Below are 26,713 nucleotides of genomic sequence, written 5' to 3'. Positions count from 1 at the left end.
ATCGTGCTTTCTGATCACACCTCAGTCTGTCTCCTCTGATTAGGTGATGAGTTAGTGCGATAAAAAAAGAATGATTGATGATACTGACCTGTGATAAGAAGTTCACACCAAGCAAGTTAAATGATAAAAATTTACTGATGAAAAACTGTGTTTTTGAGGCATACCTGTTTTGAAAAGATCTTGGTTTTGGGGTTTGTTTTTTTTTGTAGCGGGTCCAATCTTCTGAGTGCTAAAGTCTAGGTTACAGTCACTCATAGTGAGTGTCCATGGACCTCAAGATGAAGTGTGCTCCACCAAACCAAACAGAGGAAATGATTGGAGGGATGAGGAGTAAACATATTGGAATGGAATGGAATGGAATGGAATGGAATAGAATAGAATAGAATAGAATAGAATAGAATAGAATAGAATTCTTTATTGGCCAGGTGTGATTGGACACACAAGGAATTTATCTTTGGTGCATATGCTCTCAGTGTACATAAATAAAAATAAAATAGAATGCATTCATCAAGGATACAACAAGGTACAACACTTAGTGATAGTCATAGGTTACTAATAAGCAATCAAATCATATAGGAAACAAATAAAACAATATAAATCATAGATATACAAGCAACAAGGTTATAGTCATAAGTGGGAGGAGATAAGCACTAGGAAAGATGAGAAGAATAATAGTATTACAGTCTTAGTAAATAATTTGGCAGTGTTGTGGGAATTAGTTGTTTAGCAGAGTGATGGCATTCAGGGAAAAACTGTGTTTATGTCCAGTTGTTCTGGTGTGCAGTGATGTTTAACATATTATTGTAAAATATCATATTTTTGAATCCAGAAAATAAGGGACTACATGGCTGGTAACACAACAATGTTGAATTTTCTGTCCTTTCAGTTATTGGGGTGATATTTGTAAGGGATTTAAAGGGGAAAATGGATGGTTTAAAACATTGTGAATGCTTACTTTGTCCCTTACTTTCTACAGAAAATAGGTGAAAATAGGTAGTTTTTCTGCTGAATTTTTGGCAGCTTACTTTAGAAGATCAAATAAGGTTGCATGTGGCCTCTGTGGCTTTCTGTTATTTTATTTAGATTAATTTCACTGCCTAGTTCCCACAGTGAGCAACGCAGTTCAGATCTTTCAGTTATGAATCTTTCCAATGTATAAGATAGCCCTCGACTTACAACAGTTCATTTAGAGACTGTTTGAAGTTACAACAGCACTGAAAAAACAGCACTTGAGTTATGACCATTACAACAGCACGTAAGTTATAAGCATTTTTCACATTTATGACCATTGTTTCTTTAAGAACCACATGATGAGTCAATTCCTTGATATTGGGTGAGAGCAAGGAGCAAGGGATTGTGAGACTGGGTGGGAAATTGTCATGGACTGTTCAAAATGGCCACATACATCAGCAGCTCAAAGCAGTGCCCCCGAATTTAATTCCCTCAGGAGTTACAGGTCTCTGGTTTCAGATGCATTGGATGCCTCTAAGCCCTTTTGAGGTAGCTTGATTCAAAAATTCTTGCCCTGTGATGCACTGGTTTGCCCAGTTAATGGTAATGACAAGAGTTTTAGTAGCATAGAGGTAGATGTAGATCACAAAACTTGTGAGTTTTTCCCATTGTCCCTGTAAACATTTGAAAGAGTTAGTGTCAATCTTTCGCAAGAAAAATAGACCTGTATCTATGAAGTGCTACAGTCTTGATCGCTAGATGGCAGTATTGACTCACATATTAAATAATGAAATGTTTAAGGCAACCCTCAAAAAAAGGAAGATGGGGGGGGGGGGGAAACCCCTGAAGATATAAGTATTCATTCAATTCATATAACATTTCTTCAGAAGACAGTATAAGGGATAATAGAGTTAAAATGCAAGATTTTGGTTGAGCATCAGAAAAAGATTCCTATTGGTAAGAACTATTTAAAGGTGAAACAGACAGATTTGGAAGGTAGTGATCACTCTCCCTCCCTCCCTTCCTTATGACTCTCTGTCTCTCTCTCTCCCCCTACCTCCCTCCCTCTCTCCTTCTGTCTGTCTGTCTATCTGTCTGTCTGTCTCTCTCTCTCTTGCTGAATGACTGTCTGTCAGAGATCTGATTGTAGATTCTTCAATTCATCTAGCTGACCTTTAAATCCTTTCCATTCTATGTTTTTATGACCATAGTGATGTTTAATAACATTTGTCAAAGAAAAATATCAAATGGAAAAAAATTAATAGGCTGGTGTGTTGATTACTATGCAAACGTTCAATGCAAGGAAACCCATGTTTTCCATCAGTCATATAGGGAATAAGATAGGCGGCCCAATACATGTAGAAAACCTATTGAGTATTGACTTTCAAGAGTCCTCAAGTAACTATCTGGGTCAAAATCAGTGGGAATAATTCATTTTTGTAGGTAGCCTGTAGGTTGAAAGCACACAGAATGACTGCACTTTGCCATTAGCTCTTTGTGACATATATACAATAAATTAAATGCAATCAGCTGAAGAGTTCTGATGTAAGGTGAAGTTGTCACCGTTCTATTGTGAAACTCAATTCATCTTGACAAACCTATAAAAAGAGAGCGTTCTGCAGAACCAACTTGAGAGGAGGAAGTTGAGGTTTGTTTTTGTTTGTTTTGTTTGTTTTTGGGACACCAGAATATGAATCACGTGGGGAGGTGAGATGTGTCGATGGCCAGAGAAGGGAGCAGTCCGAGATCAGGTTCTGGACAAGGCTACCCATTACACTCACTGTGACATATTATCACCAGTGAAGAAAATAGAGTACAACAGAATTAGAATTAAATAGAAATAAACAGGAATAATAGAAATAGAAATAATAGAAATAGAATAGAAAACATTTTATTCAGCCAAGTGTGATTATACACACAAGGAATTGTGTCTCCGTGGCAGAAGTTCTCAATGTAAATGCAAAGCAACAGAGTAATAATAATCATAATACGATACCAATAAGATGGGGTGGTAGAGAAGATGAGAAGGATAATGATAACACTACAGCCATACAGCATGGAAAATATCCTTAAGCATAAGACAGTGCTGTGTGAATTAGGTGTTCAGCAGAGTGATGGCATGAGGGAAAAAACTGTTTTTCTGTCTAGTTGTTTTGTCCTAAGGGAAGGAATTGAAACAGTTTATATCCAGGATATGAGGGGTCTGTAGATATTTTCTCAGCTTTCTTTCTGACACCTGACTTCTCTAGTAAATATTGTAGTACAATACAATACAATAGCAGAGTTGGAAGGGACCTTGGAGGTCTTCTAGTCCAACCCCCTGCCTAGGCAGGAAACCCTATACCGTTTCAGACAAATGGCTATCCAACATCTTCTTAAAGACTTCTTGAAGACTTTAGTCTTAGTCTTCCATTGCTCACAATAAGGCCACAGGTTTTGTGGCTACTGCAATCCTTGCCAGGCCTTACAGCTCCACCAAGGTCTTACTCTAGATTGTATTTTTCCTCCCAGGTTGCTTGTCTAATACGAGTTCCTGCTGAAGTTGTGAAACAAAGAGCACAAGTGTCCCCATCTTCCAGTACCTTACGGATCCTTTCCCAAACCGTCTATGAAGAGGTAAGGCTGAAGAAAAGTCAGATGGGTCTCTAACTTATTGGAGCTGATGAATAGTATATTCAGGAAAGTCAATAACTTTGAAGGATTGAAGGATACATCATCATGAGGAAATATTGTGAACACTTTTGAAAAATGGATATGGGGTGATTTGGCTATTTACAACATGGCTGCCATGAGTTAGATAACCATCTTCAAAGCACCAGTTTGGCAGAATTTTTACCTGCACCCCTTGTAGTCCTCCTCCCACAGGTCAGGCTCGTCCTACCTCTGCCCAACTTATTCTAGACGGGTTTACAAAGTTTTCAAACTGTCACTTGAAAAATGTTTATATGTATCTGTCTCATTACAGAGATTCCTTATTCTTTAAGTTTTCCATTGGGGCAGATACTTCCCAGCTCTCACTTGCTTTCATCTGCAACTTGCATAGAGTTGAGACTGGATATCTTAAAGTTGCTAAGTGCACAGCCTTGGTCAATGGAGGCAATTTATGAGAGAGGCTGGGGAGGGAGGAGAGGGAGAAAGAGAGGACAGGAGAGAGAGAGAAAGGGAGAAGAGAGAAAGAGATGAGAGAGACAAAGAGATGATAGAGGGAGGGAGGAGAAAGAGATGAGAGACAGAGAGAGGAGAGAGGGAGGGATGAGAGAGAGAAAGAGGAGAGAGGAGAGAGAGAAAGAGATGGGAGAGAGAAAGAGGAGAGGAAGGGAGGGAGGAGAGAGAGGAGAGAGAAAGAAAGAGATGAGAGAGAGAAAGAGGAGAGAGAGGGAGGGAGGGGAAAGAAAATAGAAAGGGAGGAGAGAGAAAGAGATGAGAGAGAGGGATGAGAGAGAGGAGAGAGGGAGGGAGGAGAGAGCAGAGAGAAAGATGAGACAGATGAGATAGAGAAAGATGAGAGAGGGGAGAGGGAGGGAGGGAAGGAGGAAAGAGAGAGATGAGAGAGAAAGGAAGAGAGGGGAGAGAGAAAGATGAGAGAGAAAGAGATGAGAGAGAGAGAGGAAAGAGAGAGAAAGGGAGGGAGGAGAGAGAGATGAGAGAGGGGGGAGAGAGAGGGAGGGAGGGAAGGAGGAGACTTAATAAGATGAGAGAGAGAAAGGGAGGGAGGAGAGAGAGACAGAGATAAGAGAGAGATAAGAGAAAGAAAGAAAGAAGGGAGAGAGAGATGAGAGAGGGAGAGAGAAAGTGTGTGTTCAGTGAGATATTTATCCCTAACTTTCACTTAGAGTTCCAAATAAGAATCCAACGTTCTGCCAGAAATAAAACATTACTGGTTTAACAAAATACTGTAGGCACCCACACGCTTGTACACACTTATATCTCCAGTTATCTTTCGTTACTAGAAGTGGCCAAACACCAGTATGAGAGAAAGGGAAGCTCTTATCCAGATAACAAGCACTTTCTCTTCTCCAGCTTTTATAGTTGTCATTGCTGGGCCATTGCTGGGCCAATCACGGATTAATTGCTAATAGTTCATTTGTCTCTTCCACTGGCTTCCTTAGAGATGTTTGCTTTTGTGCTTTTCATGGAGTGCATATGTGCATATATTTTCAGATAATGGAGACTCTCTTTGTCTTATGGTGACTCCATAATGGTGTTGGCTCTAACGTTCCAGAAATTTTATTTTTATTTTTTACAGCAGATGGGGACACTTAGCTGAGGCAGCTATCTTAAAGGTTTTTTTTTTAAAGAGTACTTAAATGGGGAATTCTTGGCAGTAAAAAAAGATGCTGGAGACAAGCATTGCAGGGCTTCATAGTGTTTTTATTTTTAATTAGAATTTAATTGGAATAAGTTAACTCAAATCTTCTATTATGTTATTTATTTTAATCATATAATTATTACAATTATTTTAAATTAATTAAATTGTTATTAAGTATTATTTAAATAATCAAGCATTTTAATTATTACATTGGAAAGTTGCTGACAATAAAAACAAGACAGGAAATTTGACACTTTCATGACAATGACATCAGTGTAGTTTTTTAAAATTTATTTTAATTCATTAACTTTCTTTGCTGCCCATCTTGCTGTTAAATCTGTTAAAAGCAGTATATTTAATTTTTCCTTAATTTTACTTACAAGTAGTCTTTGCTTAACAACCATTATGATGGATACCTCAAAAGTTACTTGTAACCCTGTTTCGGAGTTTTGATGGCAACACACACACACACACACACACACGGTCACATGTCTGCATTTAGGACACTTAACAACCAGCTGACCTTGGCTGGTTGAAGCATTCCATGTCACATTACAAGTTGCCTTTTTTGGCTGGTCCCCCCCCCCCCCAAAAGAAGCCCATCGTAATGCAGCAACTCACTTAATGATTGTGACATTCATTTAATGACTTCGTTGTTTGCTTAATGACCTGGTGCTTGCTTAACGACCACCACTAAAAAGTTTGTAAAATCAGGTCGGTCGCCAGGGTGCCTCAATATACAACCATCATGACTTAAGAGGGAGATGTTGAGCTCCATTACAGTCACAAGTCAAAGTTTGCCTCCACTTTCTTTTATGATATGTATTTTGAATAGCCAGCGACTATAAGTGTCAGCAATTGATTCCTTTCTCTCTTGGTTCTTCTAGGTTACTAACTAAATATTATCCCTTTAATGTGCAGTTCTAGCTGACAAACTCATTCAAAAGTGAGATAAAACTCAGGAAGTCAATAGGTAGTGTGTTTATAATCAATATTGTCAATTTCCTGGAAGCCATTACATTATCCTCAGTAAAGCTGTTCTGCTTATCATGTAATCCTCAATACGTTGGCAGCCTTTCCTAACAATTTGCAGTAGCTGATCGGTTTTCTTTGTTTATTTTTTTAGGGTATCCCAGGACTCTACCGAGGTTATAAAAGCACAGTGTTAAGAGAGGTAACACAATTTGCTTTTCTACTTCATTAAGGAAAAAAAAAAAACATTGATAAGGAGTGATAAAAAAAGCTCCTTCACTGAATGTAAAACTAGTTTTATCAAGGAAGAATTTGCATTGGAGACTTCACAGTACTTGACTATTGCAATAATTGCGTATTGCTCTGTGGCTTTCAGTTATTTAGAGACTGGATGATTAAATGAATAACATTAATAAGAAAAATGTTTATATGCAGCAATTAATCCTGACGTTGCATTGAATACATTCTCTATTATGTAATGGGCTGACCTGGCAAGCTTATTGTAGTCTTCCTACGATTTTAACTTGTGTACACATTTAAGTAGCAAAAAAGTAATTACTGCATGTTCTAAATGATTGAATGAATTGCACAGGCCCCTCAAATACAAAGTGAAATGAAGAGTGCTATAGAAATGCTTCAGATAAATTATGTGCTAACTTATTAGGGTATCTTCCTTCCTTCCTAACACAGAAGCTAATTAAGGAACCAGTCTGGACTTATTAAAAACGTACAATTTGTCCCACAGCTCAAATCCAGATTAAATATCTTATTTAATTTGCAATGAATAAGTTGAACTGGCGATACTAGCAATTTTTGATGCAATCTACTTTTTAAAAATATATCAAAAACACACAGTATATAGCCTTTGAGTCAGCACTGACTACTTTCCCGACAAGTCCCTGCAATTTTGACAGGTTTTTGAAAATGACTTCTCAGAGCTGAGGGAGGACTGTGCCAAGGTCACCTAGATGGCCTCATGGTTAAGACAGGACTAGAATGTATTGTCAGATGCCCCAAATTTTTGTAGCTCAAAGAAAGTGTAGTCCAAAAGAACACAACCTGCAAATGCTAAAAAATTCCCACAAACAATCTCAAAAACTAGCTCAGATTGACAGAAAAACTACCCAGCTTTAACACTGGTCTCTCTATTTCTAGCTTGATGCCTTAACCACTAGTTAATTTATCTCCCTCTCTCTCTTTCCCTCTTCCTCTCTTCCTTTCTCCTTCTCTCTGTCTCTCCCTGAACATTCCCCTTTTGGGGAGTTGGATGAAAAGATTGGGCACCATAAAGCAAGGAGGTGATGTCAGGGTTCCAAGTAACACCTCTATGAAAGAAGGCTACGAAGCTTGAGTGTCCTCAAAGTTCCATTTTATTAGAAATGTCATATTAGCACATCTGGGAAAACCCAAATCTGAAAGCTTCCAGGTTTTCCCCACCCAAGTGAAAGTTCAAGTCCCTGCCCAGCACCCACATGTCCATCATATGCTCCACTCAGGCACCATTCAAAACTGGAGATGCCTCCCAGTCACCTCATTGCAGCTGCAGGGTAAGGTGACCTTAACTTTCTGAGAAAGAATGTTATTTTGATTATATATCACCCACACTCTATATAATCCCCCCTCCTAGTTTCCCACAGTAGAAAATGTGGCAGGCCTGAAGGCCCAAGTGTAAAAGATGGCTTCCAGGTCTGACAGCTGACATATTTTGCTTGCTTCAACATAATATAAATTGTGGAAGAATATGGAGTTTGGTGGCATCTGAATGCCAGTTTCTTCAGTAGTTTATTTTTTCTTTTAATTCTTTTCCTCGATGGATTTTGACCAGCTGGTAATGGCTATCGGGCTGAACGAACATCCCAGTAACTTTTTGTTCTCTGGGTAAATGCTGTTATATAATTGCAAGAACTTTCACAGTTCAGTTCCTCTAGTTACTGGGGGAAATGGGGATTGGTTGAGCTTTGCTGTAGCACCTCCTAAAGTTGTATGAGGAGATGACACCTGCTTTTTTCGAATGGGAACACTTTCCACTTTCTTGTTTTCTGTACTTGCTTTCTGGCTCACCAAACACATGGGGCTTGGTGAAGATTCCACTTAGTTGCAAAAAAGAGAGAGGGAAAAAAAGAAGATGAAAAGGCTAACAAGACTTTTTGATTTCTCTAAGGGGCGCTGAATAAATGTAGTTGGTAAAGAATACTGATTTGATTTCTTTTCTTTTTTGTATCCTATCAGATAAAACACACACTTGCAATTCAATGCTATTCCTTTTCAAAAATGTATTTTGACATGTATCACGGTGGTAATTAATTTCCAAGCGGGTATCTTAGCATAAAACCTGACCCTACCGAGAGACCTTTGTTTACTGAAAATGGCAACATTTTGTTGCAATTTAATTGGGGCCTTTTCCATTATGTATATTCATAAAAAGTTCCTTCAAAACCAATTTCATTTGAAATATTGCTTTTGGAGGGCGGGAGGGAACCACCTGCCCAGATAGAACGAGAAACAAATTATTGTTGAAATGAAATGCGACTTCGCTGCAGAATGAAACAAATCACAAATGATCAGTTGTACAACGCTGTTAGATTTTTTTTCTAATGCGGTATGCTTAACTCTATGTTAAAAGGCTGCTATTTCCCAACTCAAAATATTGCTGGTTTGTGGGAAACTGCCTGTTAAATTGTTTGGTTGTTTTGTTTTTAATATGGGTGGACAAGCCACTGGCATGTTGTGAATCCATATTTAAGTTGAATCAAAGAAGAATAAAAGAAAATACAGACATTATCATTTTTCTTGAAGCGGGAAAACATTCTATAGTGTATGAGAAGCATGTTGTTAATTATTGAAGATTTTGGTTTTTTCCCCCCCCATGTTGGTTATGGATGCTGATAGGATCAGAATTGGGTTCACCCCTTTTCTGATAAAGTGTGGAGTACTGGACAGATAGCTCTTGCTGAATGACACTTGTTCAGTAACCGTGTTAACTTAATGATGGTGCTGAACAAGTGGTACTTACGCTAGGACCTTGCAGTTGTGGCTGTTGCAGTGTCACCACACGCGCAATCCAGGTGCTTGTCGGCCAGTTGGCGATTATGACATTGCAGTGTCCCGTATTCAAGTAATTTCCATTTGCCACCATTGCTGTGTCAGGGTTCCAAGTAACAGACGCAAAGCAATCAAAACTCTGAGGTCTAGACTTTCCTCAAAGTATGAATTTATTAGGAATATCATATTGGCACAGCTTGTAAAAACCCGACTCTGAAGGACCTTTCCCACCCAGATCAAAACCCAAAGTTCTTTCCCCCAGGTCACACGTCCATCACATGGTCCAATCAGGTCACAGTCCCAACTCTGGCTGGCTTTTGACCATGCCCCTCAAACACCTGGTAGAGCGGCCTTGGCTCCCATGCGAAAGAATGTTATTTTGGTTACACAGCTCCCAGCTATGTCTATCTCCCTCTGCCCCCTCAGCAGTAGTGGGATGCAACTGGTTTAACAACCAGTTCAGTGAGCGCGCACATGTGTGCTTTGCACGTGCCTAACATATGCTTTGCATACGTGCACAGTGTTCAAAAACCACCCATTTTAACTTATCTTCTGTGTCAGCAACAGTGAGTTAAACAGCTGACGTACGGCAATTCGTTGTGCTGCGTGAATCAGCTGAGGTAAAAAACGGAAATATAGGACAGAAAAGAGCAGGGGTGGGTGGGTGGGGCCAACTGCTCACCGAAACTACCGGTTTGCCTAAACCGGTCCGAATTGGCTGTATCCCACCCCTGCCCCTCAGTTCCCACAGCTCCAATCGGTGTTGCTGTGGAAGCCGTGAAGATGCTCCCAAAATGGCTTAAGGACTGGCATACTGCCTGCTTCCAGCAAGCAAAGTCAGTAGGGAAGGTTGGAAGTTGCAAATTGCAACCACATAATGTTGTGCATGACAGTGTGATGGGATTCATTTAATGACATCAGTGGAAGAGGTGAAGTCATGAATGTCACTTTTTATGACTTCATCACTTTAGTGCTGGACATTCCAGTCACTTCGTTAAAAGGAAGGGCTACCTGTCATCTTTTGCAACCCTCAGATTCCCCAGATTTCCTAGTACTATTGGAATTTGGGGAGTTGGAGTCTAATACACCTGGCACCAGATTGAAGAAGGCTGGGGTAAAAAAAAAAAAGAATAAAATACAGATAGTCATCAATGTACAACCGCAATGGAGCTCAAAACATAGGTTGTTAAGTGGAAAAATTTGTTTCAGTGAGCTTTGCCCCATTTTATGACTTTTCTTGCCACAGTGGTTAAGTGAATCATTGAAGTTGTTAAATTAGTAACACTGTTGTTAAGCGAATCTGGCTTACCCATTGTCTTTGCTGGGCAGAAGGTTGTAAAAGGTGATCACATGATCCCGGGACACCATAAATATGAACCAGTTGTCAAGCATCTAAATGTAAATCATGTGAATATGGGGATTCTGCCATGGTCATAAGTGTGAAACATGGTCGTAAGCAAGGGTGGGTTGCTGCCGGTTTTACTACTGGTTCGTAACCCATGCACGCCAGACATGCACTGCGTGTGTGCACGCTGTTCAATGTAAATTGTTCTTCGCGCAAGCGCAGAGCAATTTACAGTGAACTGCGCAACGCACAATCACTAAAAACCAAAATGGTGGCAGTTTAGCGGTGGCGACGGAACCGGTTCACCGGTTCTATGACCCAGGCCTGAATTCCACTACCGGTTCAGCCAAAACAGACTGAACCGGGAGCAACCCACTTCTGGTTGTAAGTCATTTTTTTTCAGTGCCATTATAACTTTGAATGGTCACTCAGCCAACACAACAATGGAAGCCACGATGATATAGTTTCCCCGTTGAAAACGGCAACCCCAAAGTGGAAAAAAAAGGTTGCCTCATAATCATGTCAAACTGTACAAAGTCATGGAAAAAGGAAGAGGAGGATGTGTAATGATTCTGTTTTTGGCAGAAATCATGAAACACTTAAATTCTAGTGAAAGTGTGGTGCTTTGGAGCTCATGACTATGGTTTATATGTGGTAGTAGGAAAATGACAAATTCGTAAACTCCCATCCATGTTCTCTTAAAAAATGAGCATATCTTCTTCTGTGTGGGTAGAAGAATGAGGTAATGGAGTACAAAAAAGGGACCAAACCTTTTTTCATACCCCATTAAGCTTCCTGATAGTCATTTTTAACAATGATGGGGCTTAGCACATGAAATTATCTCTCTGCTGTGGAATGTTTCCCTGAGCAATTAAAGGCTTATCTTTTTGTTCATTCATTTCAGCTGAATCTTTTTGCCTAATGATCGCGTGTGATGTTTGTAATGACTATAAAAGGTTTGGATGTTTTTTTTTTAACAAAATGAAAAATTATATATTATGTTATGCGTACGTTGAATTGTGCTGGAAGCCTCGGGAATCCTGTTGCATGAAATAAAACGGAGGCATATTGACACAGCTTGTGCTGGGAAAAAGAGAGTATGACGGGGTAAGTTAAGCCGCAGCAGGGGAAAAGCTTTCCATGTGGCATTCACACACCATTTTTGCCCAATGCGATCATACCGATAAGGCCAGTGGTGCAGGGAATTGAACGTCCTTGGGCTCCTAGTTGGATGATGAGCTGGTGACATCTATAGTTCGTCTGCTGAAAGTTTATCCTAGTAAGCTGAGCCAAGCTTTTCACTGTCTGTAGAATTCATTTTATTAACTATGACCGAGGAGAACATCTGTCAGAATTCCATTATATTTAGTTCATGGGAAAAAGCATAGAAAGGAGGGAATCCCTCTGTTGATCTTCAACGCTCCCTTTACCAGATGTGCAAAATGGACATTATAATGAGAGCAGCTGTAGAAATAAAATGCAAGTTTTGAATTTAATTGCAGTTTTACTGTAGTGTAGGACTTAATGATCTGTCCTGTAATGCAATTAAAATTAACATTTCCCCATTAAATTATTGGATGTAGCGTTGCAAATTTGTATAGATTAGGCTTTTTAAAACTCCTCTGACTCATAAGATTGTTAATCAGCAATATAGTGAAATGGAATATAAGCACACAAGAAAAAGAAATATTGATTTCTTACTAAGCTGTTGTGGTCATCTTTCAAATTTACTTACTACTTCAGAGAAATGGTGTTCTGTAGAATATGTCATTAAAATGTATACTCTCTAGAGGTATGATGTTTTAGTTCCCTAGATAATGCTGTATCTTTCCCTGGGGTGTTTGGGTCCTGTCCCATTACTTTTAAGCCTATGTTGCTTCCTTTTTCATTTGTTTTCTTTTTTTAAAAAAACCTTTTTTGGGGGGTCTGCATTGTATTTATGGATTATACTCATATTTAAGTTATACTTAAAATTCAGTCACTTTAATACTGAAGCTCCTTGAGTATTCATAGTGCTTGTAGTTGCCATTTGGCTAATTGCAAAATGTTTCTTTATAGAACATTTTTGTGACCAGCGTGGTAGCCTAGAGGTAAGCTCTTGCCTCACAATCAGGAGGCTGTGAGTTCAATCCTAGGAAGCGGCATATATTTCTCTCTCTAGGTGCAATGAGTTATGCTGTGCCTGCTGTCTGCTGTGAACTCCATGTAGGCATCAGAAAGGGCATCCGGCCAGTAAACACTCAAATTCTGTTCAGTCACCACAACTGCACCCTGACCTTACAGAATTAAAAAAAAACATAGAACACGTTGACACTAAAATCAGATATTTCTCTTCTGAACTCTTCAGAATGGTATGTGTACAATAGGATAGTTTGAGATTGAACCACTTCCAACATTCCAGCCTATGACATATAAGCATAGTGTGCCAATTTGTCTTGACATATCAACTATGTGGATATTGGTATATTCTGTTTAGATTCATACAATTGTATGTTTGCAAAAATAGCCCTGAAACTTAATATTATTTTATAAACAACAACTTTCAAGGTGTTGAGTTAGTACATTCCAAAGCCTTATTTGTTATGCTTTTAGAAATAATTTTGTGCCAATCAACAAATACAAATTGAATAAATAAATGCATAAATAAAAGACCCAGGATTGTCTGAGATTGGAGTGACAAATAAATAAAACTAGATTCCATTGTACTGTAGATTGACAGATTTTAATTTCAGCTCTGAAGGTTTGCCACAATTTCTTCGACTTTGTTTCTTTTCACATTTCATAACTTGTTTATGAGTTGTTTTCATGTAATTTGCATTGCACTGATTTCAGTGGATCTAATCTAAATAAGACTGCTTGGATTTCATTTTCTGTCCTGATGGTTCATGAAATGCTTTCCAAGTTTACAAGACGCACTTAGGCTAAGCAAAGGAATTCTTTCTTGGAATCTTATTTGCCCTTGATTTAAGTCAGTGGAAGGCTTATGTGTTTTTTTTTTTTAAATCCATTCAGATTTCAATTAGAGATACATTACTTGCTTTCTTTAAGAACCTGAATCTTCATCTGTCAAACAACCAAAATTTGCAGGGGATGGGGGTGAGATTTCCAAATAATTTAAACCAGCTATAACAACAATGAAGAAAGGAATGTACAGATGAAGGGCTGATGGGAAAGGTAATTAACATGTGATTGTGAATATAAATACCCTGTGAAAATTTTATGCTGAAACTCCCTCTAGTAGAGTTTCAGGGTGAGAGTATGTCATCTTTTAGGGCTTGGGGTAAAACAAAAATATTTGAATTGGATAATTTCATGGATTCTTTCTGTCAATGAATACACATGATGTTGACTACCAGTGTGTGCAAGTGCTTAATAAACTTATTGCAGTTCTTTGAGACAATTAAATGTGAAATATTCACATGTATATTTCAGATTTTTTTATTTGATTTGTTGGAAGAAATATCCTTCTGGGTTCAGCTCCAAGTGGGGAAATTTGATCCAGGGATTTCATTTGTCCCCCTCTCAACATTCCTTTATTTTAATGAATGATATTTATTTAATGTATGGCATAGTGAATTACAATATTTCTATGACTCTTGGGAATATTCCCATAGCAATAATCTCTATTAATTGACAAAGAGAAAAGAACATCTCTTTGAAAACCTGAATTCTTAAGAGCACTTTCCTTCAGTAAAAGGAATGATATTTTTATTTCTTTTGAAAAGGAACATAATAGTCAGACTCAGAAAATGTAAACCTGATTTTCATTGTACATAAAGTCATTGAAATAAGTAGCTTGTTGGAACAATATTGTGACAATTCTGTGACAGTGCACTAGAGGGCACTTAATGCCTAATTTTGTGTAGCTGGAAGTTCCCAAAAGAAACTTCTTCAACAGAGAAATTGTTTTTTTAGCTTTTTTTTGGGGGGGGGGGGGGAGAGATATGTGTTTTGATTGTGTGACAGATTTAGAAAAACATAATGCTATATGCATTTGGGCCACAATAAGTGACCAATTTGCTTTTCAATTATGGATTTCAGTACAGGTAGTCCTCGACTTACAGCCACAATCGGGCCCAAAATTTAGGTTGTTAAGTGAGAGATTTGCTAAGTGAGTTTTGTCCCATTTTACAACTTTTCTTGCCACATTCGTTAAGTGAATCACTAGTTGTTAAATCAGTAACAACTAGTTACTGATTACAGCAAGGGTTGTTAAGTTGATCTGGCTTCCCCATTGACTTTGCTTGTCAGGAGATTGCAAAACAGGACTGCCTGACCCTGCATGCCATTGCAAACGTGGTAAATATGAATCACTTGTCAAGCACCCAAATGTAAATCACATGTCCGTGGGGATGCTGTAACGGTCATAAGTGTGAAAAACAGTCTGAAGTCCCCTTTTTCAGTGCCATTGTAACTTCAAACAGTCGCTAAATGAGCTGTTACAAATCAAGGATTATCTGTATTCCAGATCTTCCGTTCTTTAATTTACCTCTCCTCTCCGCTTCTCTCCTTCAAATTAAAATTTCAGGCTTGCCATTGCCTTCTTCTTCTTAGGTCTGAGGGGGAAAAATGACTAGACCAAATTGACTTTATGTCTAAGGCAGAACTAGAACTCCTAGGCACCCACTTTCTAGCCAGGTACTTAGCTGCTATACCCGTGATGGTGAACCTATGGCATGCGTGCTGGAAGTGGCACGCAGAGTCATCTCTCCGTGCACGTCAGCCATTGCCCGTTGCTCTTCCGGGTTCTAGCGCACCAACCAGTTGGTCTTCATGCCAGAAAACAGAAGAGCAGCCACCCGGTACAAATGACCGTGCCGGGAAGATGATCTTCTGGTTTCCGGTGCATGAATGAGCACTGGCCAGCTGGTCTTCATGCTTGCATGCATGCCAGAAACTGGAAGACTAGGATCAGCTCTTCCGGTTTCCGGCATGCGCATGCACACGCATGTGCATATTCCTGTTTTGCCACTTTGTGCCGAATAGCTTCGTCAACACTGTGCTATACCAAACTGGTTCTCAGCGGTCCTTCTTGCCTTATTTTGAAACCCTAAACCAAGCAATGTAGTTTGAAAGTTTAGACATAGTTTCCTGGAAGCAGTAAATGCCAGGGCCTGACAAAGGTGGTGTATTTTTATAGAAAGACAATTGTGCTTTGTAACACATTAGATTATTCGTCCTTTCAAACCATAATTACCTGACCAACAATGGCTTTCCAGTATCTCAAGCAGATATAATTGTTATCATCTGCTGATGATGCCACATACTGAATTCGGGATTTTTCAGATGCCAATTATGTATACTACATAATTATATGTTTACCTGCCTTCACAAAAATGATTTCCGTGCAGATTTTCTGAAAACAGTTACCAGTCACCCGGAATACTCATTCAAGTTTTAGTGAACAACAACTCTCATAGAGTTGAACTTATCATTTTGCTGCAATGTAAAATAAATATTCTTGTCAATGATCTAAGTTTATTTAGATTAGATCCATTAAATCATAGCATTTTTTTTCTAAATTCTGAGAATAGTTTTTTCAAAAATAGTTTTCTAATTGTCTCATTCTCAAGAAGCTAATTTGTGTCAAATAAAGGCTTTTCTTTGCATTTGTTCTCCAAATTAAATTGACCAATTCTTGTTAAAAGCATTAGATTGATATGAATAAATATGAAACGTAAACATTTCTTTTTATTTCAAACTATCAGTAGTCTGTCAGCTTCGAGAGGTGTTTGAGACTTTCTGATGCCTGATTTTATTGGCAGTCATTCTCTAATACAGTTTTTTTTAGAAAATATGGGTAGCTTTTCTGAGTTGAAGACTAGATTATTGGCATTATTATTGTTTGTAAATGCTTTGCTTAATGTACAGTATAATTCTGAAGATGTTTGGTTCAGATCATGTGATTGAATTTGATGCATAGTTCATCTCTTTTAGATGGGCAAAATTGTGGTGGTGAATTTCTCATTACAGAATACCTTGGTAAAAGGTTTGGTATTGCAGAGTTAGCTTCGATAGTTGCTATCAAATCACTGTGTAATTTTTCAAAGCAACCACTCTTCTCTGATTAGTCGGTTTCATAGGAGGTACCACAAAAGTAAAAATAAGGGACTTTTGTAGTTTCAGGGATTTCTCATGAAATCAGGTTTAATCTCCTCTTTGTCTGAATTTTTATATCTTCAAAATATCCCAATTTAAATGACGTCAGTATGATTCGTAGTATCAGCATAAGAGCCATTTTTAGAATCTGACTGTGAGAAGTTCAAATTTGTTGCTGGCTAGTAAAAAATGTTGCCTTGATAGAACTCTGTAAATATGAAATTCTGCAAACATAACTTCAAGGGAGACTAAAGGCAGGGATGAATTATATGCAGGAAAATAAGTTCATTTTCAGACCTCTGAGGATAATCATATGTGTTTTTGAAAGTTTTGTATGTGTGATAACATCATGGCACATGTCCTTTCCCTATCACAGACAGTTCTAATCTCTTCCTACATTTTTCCTGTTTTCCCTTCATCTCGTTTCTTCTCCAGCAAGAAAGGATCACAGCCTCAAAATTGGCAAGCGTTAAGCATGTTAATTAGTTCAATACACTGACCAATTCTCTGAATTACAAGTTCAAAGAAACATGTGGACATGGATGAAATCAGATTTTGGCATTTCTCACCCGGATTGTTCCATGATACTCCGAGCTTCTTTGATCTGTAAATAACTGATGGGGTTTAATGCTGGGCTCAAAATACTTCAAACACGTTTTGCAAAATTTTGTTTTTAAACTTACAGCGAATTATATGTTACACCTTTAGACTGCAGTGAAATTGTTCAAGGTTTTTTTTTTAATTTCAAGAAGCACTTCTAATTTTTCAAATTACATTAAGGAATTTTTCATTTTTGTTTACTAAGCAAGATCTAGTATGTGAATGAATGCATTTCTCTATTTAATTGTAAGGCCTAGATTATTATTATTATTTTAAATGCATTTCAACTGCATTTCTACATCTACTGTTCAATAAGGTGGCTTAAAAAGTAAAAGCAGTACAAAATGTAATGTTCAATGTAAATAATTTGAAATAAAATCAACTCTAGTGAAAGATCTATCAAGAAACAACATTAGAATGTCCTTTAAATGACTTCCGGTTCCGGCGGCTACGGCGACAGGCAAGCCTTTGCCTGCTCCCGCTCTCCCGGTGGGCTTCCCCCGCTTCTGGGGGGGCACAGGACGCCCCGGAGAGGTGTCCTGCCGAGGGAACGGCTCGCGGAGGGTCCTGGCGTCGGCGGCGGCTGGCGGGGGCTCCTCCGCTTCGTTCTAGGCACCGGGGAGCAGTATCGGAGGGCGCCCGTGTGCGCGCGCCTCGCCCCATGCCGATCGGAGAACGCGCTATTGAACGAAGCAGCGGCAATGTGGTGAGAGGCTGCCCTTCTCCATTCCCTCTATTTTAAATTTATGGACCCTTCAGCATCTTTTTAAGAAAAAAAGTTAAACTTTCGGACTTTTGCCAGAGGTGCGGCTAGAGGGAGGGGGATTTCCCCCCCTCCCTTGGACAAGCGGCTTGAGAAGATTTTGCCTTCGCCCTCAGGGGAAGGAGGAGGGGGGAGAGCCAACTAATGATGCCTCACCCTTTTAAAAGTGACTTTCATCGGACTTAGCTCCAGAATTTATGGGTGAACTGAGAACTTTTTGAATTTTTTAAAACTTTATTATGCCTCTGAGCCCAAAGCTGGCAGGGCAAGATGGCACACTTCCGTTGTCTTCATGAACTGTGAAACCTGACTCCACCTCTACAATTCAGGCTTCCGGTCTTTGTCTCCGAGCCACCCAGAGGAATCTTTTGTGGATTGTTCTTCTTTGAACTCTTTGGGGAAAAAACTTTCATCTACTGCTAGACTGACTAAAGAAATCCCCATCTGTTTGGATCCTCTGCCCTCTGGATTCGCCTGCCTGCTCTACTTCTCCAGCTGCCCAGTCTCTATTTTGACAGACTTCCTTGCTTTAAAAACCATGCCTCCAAAAAGACCACCTCCTGGAAAGCCTGGATTTGCTATTTCTGCCCCAACGTCTGCAACGTCTAGCCCAGCTACACAGTCAAAGATAACAGAACTGATGCAACCCAAGACTACAGAGATAGACTTTCAACAAATGCTTCAACAAATTCTACAGGGCCAGGAGGAAATTAAGAAACAGTTAAGGGAAATGAAAGATGAAATCAAACAGAACCAAGCCCAAATCTTTAAGAACTCACAGAGACTGGACCTTGTGGAGGGTGGGGTGGCGGAGGCGAGGGGGGGGGTAGAGGCTTTACAGAAGGGGAACAAAGAACTTGACATCCAACAAATGAAAATAGAGTTTGAGAGAATGTCCTTTTATCTTAGATTTCAAAATGTAATAGAAGCAGATGGGGAAAACATAAGGGACATTATGACTAATATTTTAGCTGAATACCTACACAAAGATAAACAGCAGATGGATTGGGAGATAGACCTAGCTTATAGAGTGAATTCAGCATATGCCAGAACACATAATGTTCCCAGAGAGGTTCACATTAAATTTCTTAGGAAAACCACAAGAGATGAAATACTGGGTGTGCAAAGGGGGCAAACATTGACATACTGTGATAGGGAGATAACCATTCTAAAGCAGATTCCCAAAAAAATTAGGGAAAAAAGGAAAAATTATTCGCAATTGGCGAATAAACTATACCAGAAGGGGGTGTGGTTTAGATGGTTGATGCCTGAAGGTATGCTAATATTCTGGGAGGAGACAAGAATCAGAATTAATACATCCATAGAGGCACAGGCCTTTATGGAAAAAAACAAAGCCAACCTAGAAAAAACAGAAGATACTACAACGGTCATACAGGACACGGGAGGGGCCGGAGCTCTGCCAGCGGGGGGTGAAGGGGCAACACCAAGAAAACTCAGATCACAAAAATAAATAAGGAAATCACAATGTTATAAACAGACCGAAAGTAAATATGAATTTATAACTAGACTATATATTATAATTATATAAATTGATTGAAAATTATTTTTTCTAGAATTAAGATGCTGACTTTTTATGATTATATATTAAGATTTGATACTTTGATGTAACCTAGGAGTTTGGAGGGAGGGGGCGTCTGCCACATTTGCAACTGCCAAAATTTGTAATTCCACCTACCCCTTTTCCACATAAATGTTTTTAAAAAAAACCAATAAAACTTTTTTGAAAAAAAAAAAAAAAAAGAATGTCCTTTAAATATCTATGACCATGAGCTCTGGTGGTGCAGCAGTTAGAATGCAGTATTGCAGGCTAATTCTGCCCACATCCTGGAGTTCGATCCTGACTGGCTCAAGGTTGGCTCAGCTTTCAATCCTTCCAAGGTTGGTAAAATGAGGACCCAGATTGTTGGGGGCAATATGCTGACTCTGTAAACCTCTTAGAGAGTGCTATAAAGCACTATAGAGAGGTATATAAGCTTAAATGCTATTGCTCTGCTGTAAAAAGGGATGCGGTGGCTCAGTGGCTAAGATGCTGAGCTTGTCAATCAGAAAGGTTGGCAGTTGGGTAGTTTGAATCCCTAGTGCCACGTAACGGAGACAGCTCCCGTTACTTGTCCCAGATTCTGCCAACCTAACAGTTTGAAACCACATAAAAATGCAAGGAGAAAAGTAGGGACCACTTTGGTGGGAAGGTAACAGTGTTTAGTCATGCCGGCCACATGACCACGGAGACGTTTTTGTACAGTGCTGGCTCTTCAGCTTTGAAACGGAGATAAGCACCGCCCCTTAGAATCAGGAACGACTAGCACATATGTGCGAGAGGAACCTTTACCTTATGCTGAAAAAGCATCTACAAAGACAACCAATTGTTTTCTTCTGAAAGTAAATTCTATATTAATTAATTAATTAATTAATTAATTAAATTAATTAATTAATTAATTTATATTCTACTCCTCTCACTTATAAGGTGACTGTGTATAGTGGAAGTTGCAACTTTAATATAAAAGCAATGTATTTCATAATGTTTCAATCATGGTTGAAAGGGTTCTTGGGGGAAGCTGGTTTGGTTGGCCTTCATCTCAGTTCCTGATTTCGTGTAAGTTAGTTGTGATGTTCTGATTTCTTTTTCTTCCCCCCTCCCCACATGGAAATGAGATAGAGTTCTCTCACAAAAGGAATTTGTGAGAGAACATATGGAATTCATGCAGATCTTGACTTATTAAACTAGGTTTTGATTATTCACTGTGGACCAATGTGGAGTTTGGATTTCTTCTTAGTTTGCTCTATAAAATGAATGACTTCCAGTCTTCTTTTAGTAGGTTTGTAGCAAGGATTAAAATAAATTGCTTACTTTGCCGTGTTTTAGAGCAAAATGCAGTATGATTTTTTTTTTTTTTTACAAAACTTATTATTATTCCTCATTCTCATTTGGAAGCTATTTTGTGCCAGAGCAACGTGTCGCTCATAAACCAATAACCAGGTGGATTGTCACAGAAAGGGGGAAAAAATGCAAGTAGAACATTATAGAGTGATGCCTTTGGAGAATTCTTTTCAACTTTGGAACAAATTCATTCTGCATCTGCTCTATTTTGGCAGCCATTTGGCTATTTCCATTTCATGAGGAACAGAGTGGTGGGAGGGTGAATTGTGGGGGTGGAAATGGACACTTAGTAGACACTAAGGTCAATATGCACAGCCTGAATATGAGAAGGAAGCAAATAACATTGTAATGTATATATTCTGTGTGTGTGTGTGTGTGTGTGTGTGTGAATAGTTCTTGCAACAATAGCTAGCTGGAATAAAACCTGTGTGTGGTGTCAAGAGTGGTGGATGAAGACTAGGGGAAAAACTGCATCCATAAATGAGAAATGAGGCTGCCTTTAAAGTTAGGATGAGAGAATGAATGATGAAGGATTGAAACTGTGGATGGGTTTCTCCTCTTCTGGAGCCCAAATTCTTCTTCAGATTTTCTGAGATATATCATCTGTTTGAAAGAACGTCCGGTGAGATTTTTCTCATGCATTGCCTTAATCCTTTCCAGGACAAAGAAACAGTTTCACCTTCCTCTCCAAAATTATTTCCTTCGTTCCTAACTGTCATTTTCCTCAGCCACCATTTTAGTTTTGCTGTTGAAAAAAATCTGGTGTCCTTCCACACCGACTTAAAGAATTAGCCTTCATACAGTATGCAACTGGAAGAATATCTGGAAGAACTGGAAGAATGGGGGAACGTGGAGGGGGGGGGAAGTCACATGCACATGCATGGCAATTGCACATGCAAGCGCGGGGGTCACACGTGCCTGTGCGGGGGTCGCATGTGCATTGCATTATGGGTGTGGGTGCCCTTTTGGCATGCGATGACGAAAAGGTTAGCTATCACTGGTCTAGATGTTGTATCAAAGCAAGTTATAAATTAAATACAGTTAACATAACTATTCCTCATGTGTTTAATTGTGTTTTTTTTTTGTTTGGCCACTTTAAAAATGAGAACTTGGCAGCAAGTTTTGGAATTTCTGTCCTCTGGTCATTAGGAAATTGTTTTTATGGGAAAAAACAGAACAAAGCATGTCATCGGGTGCTTAGAGAATCTCAGAAATTCATCCACAATTAAACAATTTTTAAAAGTTTCTCTTGTAGAGAAAATTATCATTTGTTGTATAGCACATTCACATTGCATTACGATCAAAAAACACATGAGACAAAAAAAAAATACAAAATGTGAAACACAAAATCCAAAACATAATATACATGTAGTACACTGCAGCACTAGTGAACTATGTAAATATGCAGACTAATTATTGTATAAGTAGTCTTTGACTTACCTATCATTTGTTTATTAAGCCTTCAAAGTTAAAATGGCAAGGAGAAAAATTATAAACAACCAGTCCTTGCACTTAACGCCGTTGTAAAAGTCCAACCATTGTGTGATTAGAATTTGGGCACTTGGAAATTGACATGTATTCACAACGGTTGCAGCATCCCGGATGTGGTTGTTGTTTGAGACCTTCTCATCCAGCTTCTGACAAGCAACATCAATGAGGGAAGCTGGATTCACTTAACGACCATGTGATTCACTTAACAATTCACTTAGCAACTGTAGCAAAAACATTGTAAAATCTGGCGCAACTTATTTAACAACCACTTTGTTTAGCAATAGAAATTTTGGTCCAATTACAGGTAGTTCTCGACTTATTGAGCCCATAATTTCTGTTGTTAAGTGAGACATTGCTAAACGGGTTTTGCTACATTTTACGACCTTTCTTGCCACAGTTGCTGAGTGAATCACTGAGGTTAAGTTAGTAACACAGTTGTTAAGTGAATCTGGTTGCTCCATTGGCATTGCTTGCCAGAAGGTTGCTGTGGGACACAGCAACGGTCATAAGTATGAACCAGTTGCCAAGTGTCTGAATTTCATGATCCTGGGGATACTACAAAGGTTGTCAGTGTGAAAAATGGTCATAAGTCACTTTTTTCAGTGCCGATGTAACTTTGAATGGTCAATAAATGAACTTTTGTAAATCAAGGATTACCTGCATGCTGTTCTAATACGTGGTAAAGTAGTTACAGAAACTTTAACTATGGCTAAACATTTCTAAAAGTGAAGAGATGAGAAATCTATCAATACAGTTTCCCTGTGAATTACTTTCCTTGAGTTAATGTCAGCAAACAGATTAAAAGGCTGCATTTTACATTTATTTGGGAGTAATCTCTACTGAATTCAGTAGAATTTGCTTCAGCCTAGCCATGCATATATCTAGCAAAATGGATTAATGTCTAAAATAATTTGTCATTTGCTGAGTCATTGTTGCTGTTGTTAGTTGCGAAGTCATGTCCGACCAATTGTGACCCCATGGACAACGTTCCTCCAGGCCTTCCTGTCCTCTACCATTCCCCAGAGTCGATTTAAACTCATGCCAACTGCTTCAGTGACTCCATCCAGCCACCCCATTCTCTCCCGTCCCCTTCTTCTTTTGCCCTCAATCTTTCCCAGCATTAGGCTCTTCTCCAGTGAGTCCTTCCTTCTCATTAGGTGGCCAAAGTATTTGAGTTTCATCTTCAGGATCTGGTCTTCTAAAGAGCAGTCAGGATTGATCTCTAAGACTGACCGGTTTGATCACCTTGCAGTCCAACAGACTTGCAGGAGTCTTCTCCAGCACCAGAGTCATTAGCATTCTCTAAATTCAGATTTCAATTGAATCTTTGAAATTATTGAATTCATATGCACATATATAGCTTTCAAAGCTATTTAGATTTTACATATGCTGTCTAAAGGTTTGATTGTAAGATCTCTTGGAATATCTCTAACAAAGTTGGAGGATATTTTCTTTAATTTTTCTGAACCTCTTGCCTGTGAATATGAGGAATGAGCTTTTTCCACTAAGTGGCTATAATTATTGATATGACTTCCCAAAACATGATGTTTTATTAACAAGCCACAAAGTGTGGAATTAAAGAAGAACATTTTGCTCAAGAACTGATGGCAACGTGAAATTTCTTCCCTGTTCAATTTGGAATGCTGTATTCTATTAGTGTTGCTATTTTGGGAGACCATATTAACTTTTTCTACAAGTGTTTGGTAACATCTGTCATCCATCATGAGTTATATTTTTAGTATTATATTTTGTAATCTGATTTTGACTTAATGTTTTAATTTTTAATTCATCAGTGTATGCAGGTACTAGTATGATTTCAAGCAAGCAAAACAAAGCCTTATTCTCGTTTGGAATTTTCAAATTCTTTCTATAGGCTCGCTTCTTAATGAAGGAAGAAGTATCTATGGAAAGTATAATATTGAAAGCTTAAAATGCTTTCATTAAACATTTTCCGCCCCCCCCCCTCCTCATAACCACTTTTTCAATTTTTTTTTCTGTTTTCCAGCTATACAAAATTAATCTTAAAAGAATTATTTCCTATAAACAGCTGTTGCAGAAAAAAATACTTTCTGAGAGTGGCAATTTTGAAACTAAGTTTCCTGTAATTGTGTTTGACGTTTTACTGAAGGAGAATGCTGGGTGGGGGATTAATTCTATAAAAAAATAGGGGAATCATTGAAGAATTTCAGAGCAATGGCACACAATTGTCCCATTTTTCTGGAGAACTGGTTAGTAGAAATGCGCCGTAAGTGTCCTTGCTTCAGTTTCTCGCAGTTATGTAAATTCACATATTTTACACTGGCTTTTATGGTCTGTTTCTCTAAGGATCTAAAAAAAATGTGCAACCCTGTTAATTTAGTCATCAGAGCCTTTCTTTTCTTTTTCTTTCTTTCTTTTTAATAGAGCACATGGGCTTTAGCTAGTCTTCTCGGGTTTTGCCTGGCAAAGGGTCATTTGCGTTATAAGGCTTTGATGCTTGCTGTATCAGCTGTTTTACCCTTAGTGTTTATAGTCCAGCTGTATGGAGGGTCTTGTTGTCTATTCATGCTGCTAATTCATTTGAACCTCAGCTTCCAAGGATTTATCTGTTCTCTTCTTGTTCTTTGGAAATGGTGGTGGGAAATACTAATCTCACTTCTGTTAATCATGTGAACGGTACACATATTTTAATTCGGGTAGTGATTTCAGTAGAAGTCAAGGATAGTCAGGTTGATTCAGCCTTCCATTCTTCCGAGGTGGGTAAAATGAGGACCCAGATTGTTGGGGGCAATATGCTGACTCTATAAACCACTTAGAGAGGGCTGTAAAGCACTGTGAAGCGGTATTTAAGTCTAAGTGCTATTTCTATTGCTATAGTCTTATACAGGAGTTGGGTTTTGATGGCCTTAGGGCACGGGTGTCAAACTCGCGCCATCAGGTTGCCGTCACGTGATGCATCATGACGTTTTTTTCCCTTTGCGGAGCTGGAGTGGGCGTGGCCTGCATGTGATGCATTCAGCCTGCGGGCCACCAGTTTGACATCCCTGCTTAGGGGATGCATGTGCATTGAAAGAGAGTGTGTTTTGCAGAGTGAACAGTTCTGGTAGATGTTAGTGTCCTGATTAGATTCTTGTTGAGGTGCCAACTGTGATTCTTACGGTTCCATTATATTTAAAGTGGTTAACATGCAAGAACAAAAGTTTGTAGAGATTCACAGTCATCCAGGTCATGGTTGTCCCAAAGGTGCTTTTTCAGGAGGCAACTGGATTTCCTTGTTTTTTCTTTTGAAGATGTTTTGCTTCTCATCCAGAGCTGAAGAAGCTTCATGAATGAGGAGTGAAATATCTTAAAAAAGCAACAAGAAAATCCAGTTGCCTCCTGAAAAAGCACCTTTGGGACATCAAAGAACAACTGTTTTTTCTCGCACTGAAAGTCTAACAAAAAGCAATTACATTGGACATCTCATCCTGAGAGTTAGCACTGATTGTCCCTAATCGTTTTGTAATGTTAAGTTTCTGTATGCAGACGCAGTATCTTTTCAAAAAGAAGTATTTGCGAGCGGGGCTTGACGTCGCGACGACATGACATGCAATCTTGGGGCTCCAGGATTGCTGTCAATATCTCTGTTGCTGGACGGTCCTTTTTGGATCTAAACTGTTCTGAAGGAACGGTGATAGAGAAGGGCATGTCCTGCTGATCTCAGGGACGTCGCAAAGTCCCTGGTTGATCCAGGAGAAAGCTCTTTTTGCCGGCTACAAGAGAAGCAGCCAAAATGGCTGCAGAAGGTTGGGACAGTCCAGGAGAGACAGTGTGTCGAAATGGTGAGAAAAATCCTTATTATTAGAGAAGAGAAAACCCAAAAAACTTAGTTAAAATAAAATTGAAGACAGAAGGAAGCAAGGGGCAAATTAACCCTGGTTTAAAAGTATTGTGTTATCTTTTTCACTTTAATTTTGTTTGTTTTCTATGGATGGACTTTTTACAAATGCCTCTTACTTTTAAACTGGACTGGTCTTTTTCCCCCCTTCTTCTTCTATACTTCTTAGAATTAAAAGTTTCTTTTCTCGCAAGGCTCGGCTGGATTGTAATCTTTAAACATTTTTTTTCTTCTCTTCTGGAGTTCGGAGCTTAGAAAGAGAGGCAAAAACAGAGGGAAAGGATGTAACACTGCCATCTAGAGGATAGAGGCGTGGCAACATCTGATAATACAAAGCTATTGGCTTTGTTTACTGAAAGGGTCAGTTGCTATACAGGTGTTTCTTT

At 38.9% G+C, this 26,713-nt stretch overlaps 1 protein-coding gene across 4 annotated transcripts in view; it reads left to right on the top strand.

The window, feature by feature from the left end:
- Positions 1 to 26,713, top strand: part of SLC25A26 (solute carrier family 25 member 26) — a 146,666-nt gene that overhangs the window by 21,343 nt on the left and 98,610 nt on the right. For all 4 annotated transcript variants that reach the window (XM_081936296.1, XM_081936295.1, XM_081936298.1 and 1 more), the window contains exons 4-5: positions 3,463 to 3,567; positions 6,387 to 6,434. In XM_081936296.1, coding sequence (XP_081792422.1) covers positions 3,463 to 3,567; positions 6,387 to 6,434 — 153 coding nt within the window. The remainder of the gene's footprint in view (positions 1 to 3,462; positions 3,568 to 6,386; positions 6,435 to 26,713) is intronic.

Source organism: Natrix helvetica (genome assembly GCF_964273705.1).
Source record: "Natrix helvetica genome assembly, chromosome: 1".
Lineage (NCBI taxonomy): Eukaryota > Metazoa > Chordata > Lepidosauria > Squamata > Natricidae > Natrix > Natrix helvetica.
Note: the sequence above shows the minus strand (reverse complement) of the source record. Positions and strands in the feature narration are given on the sequence as shown.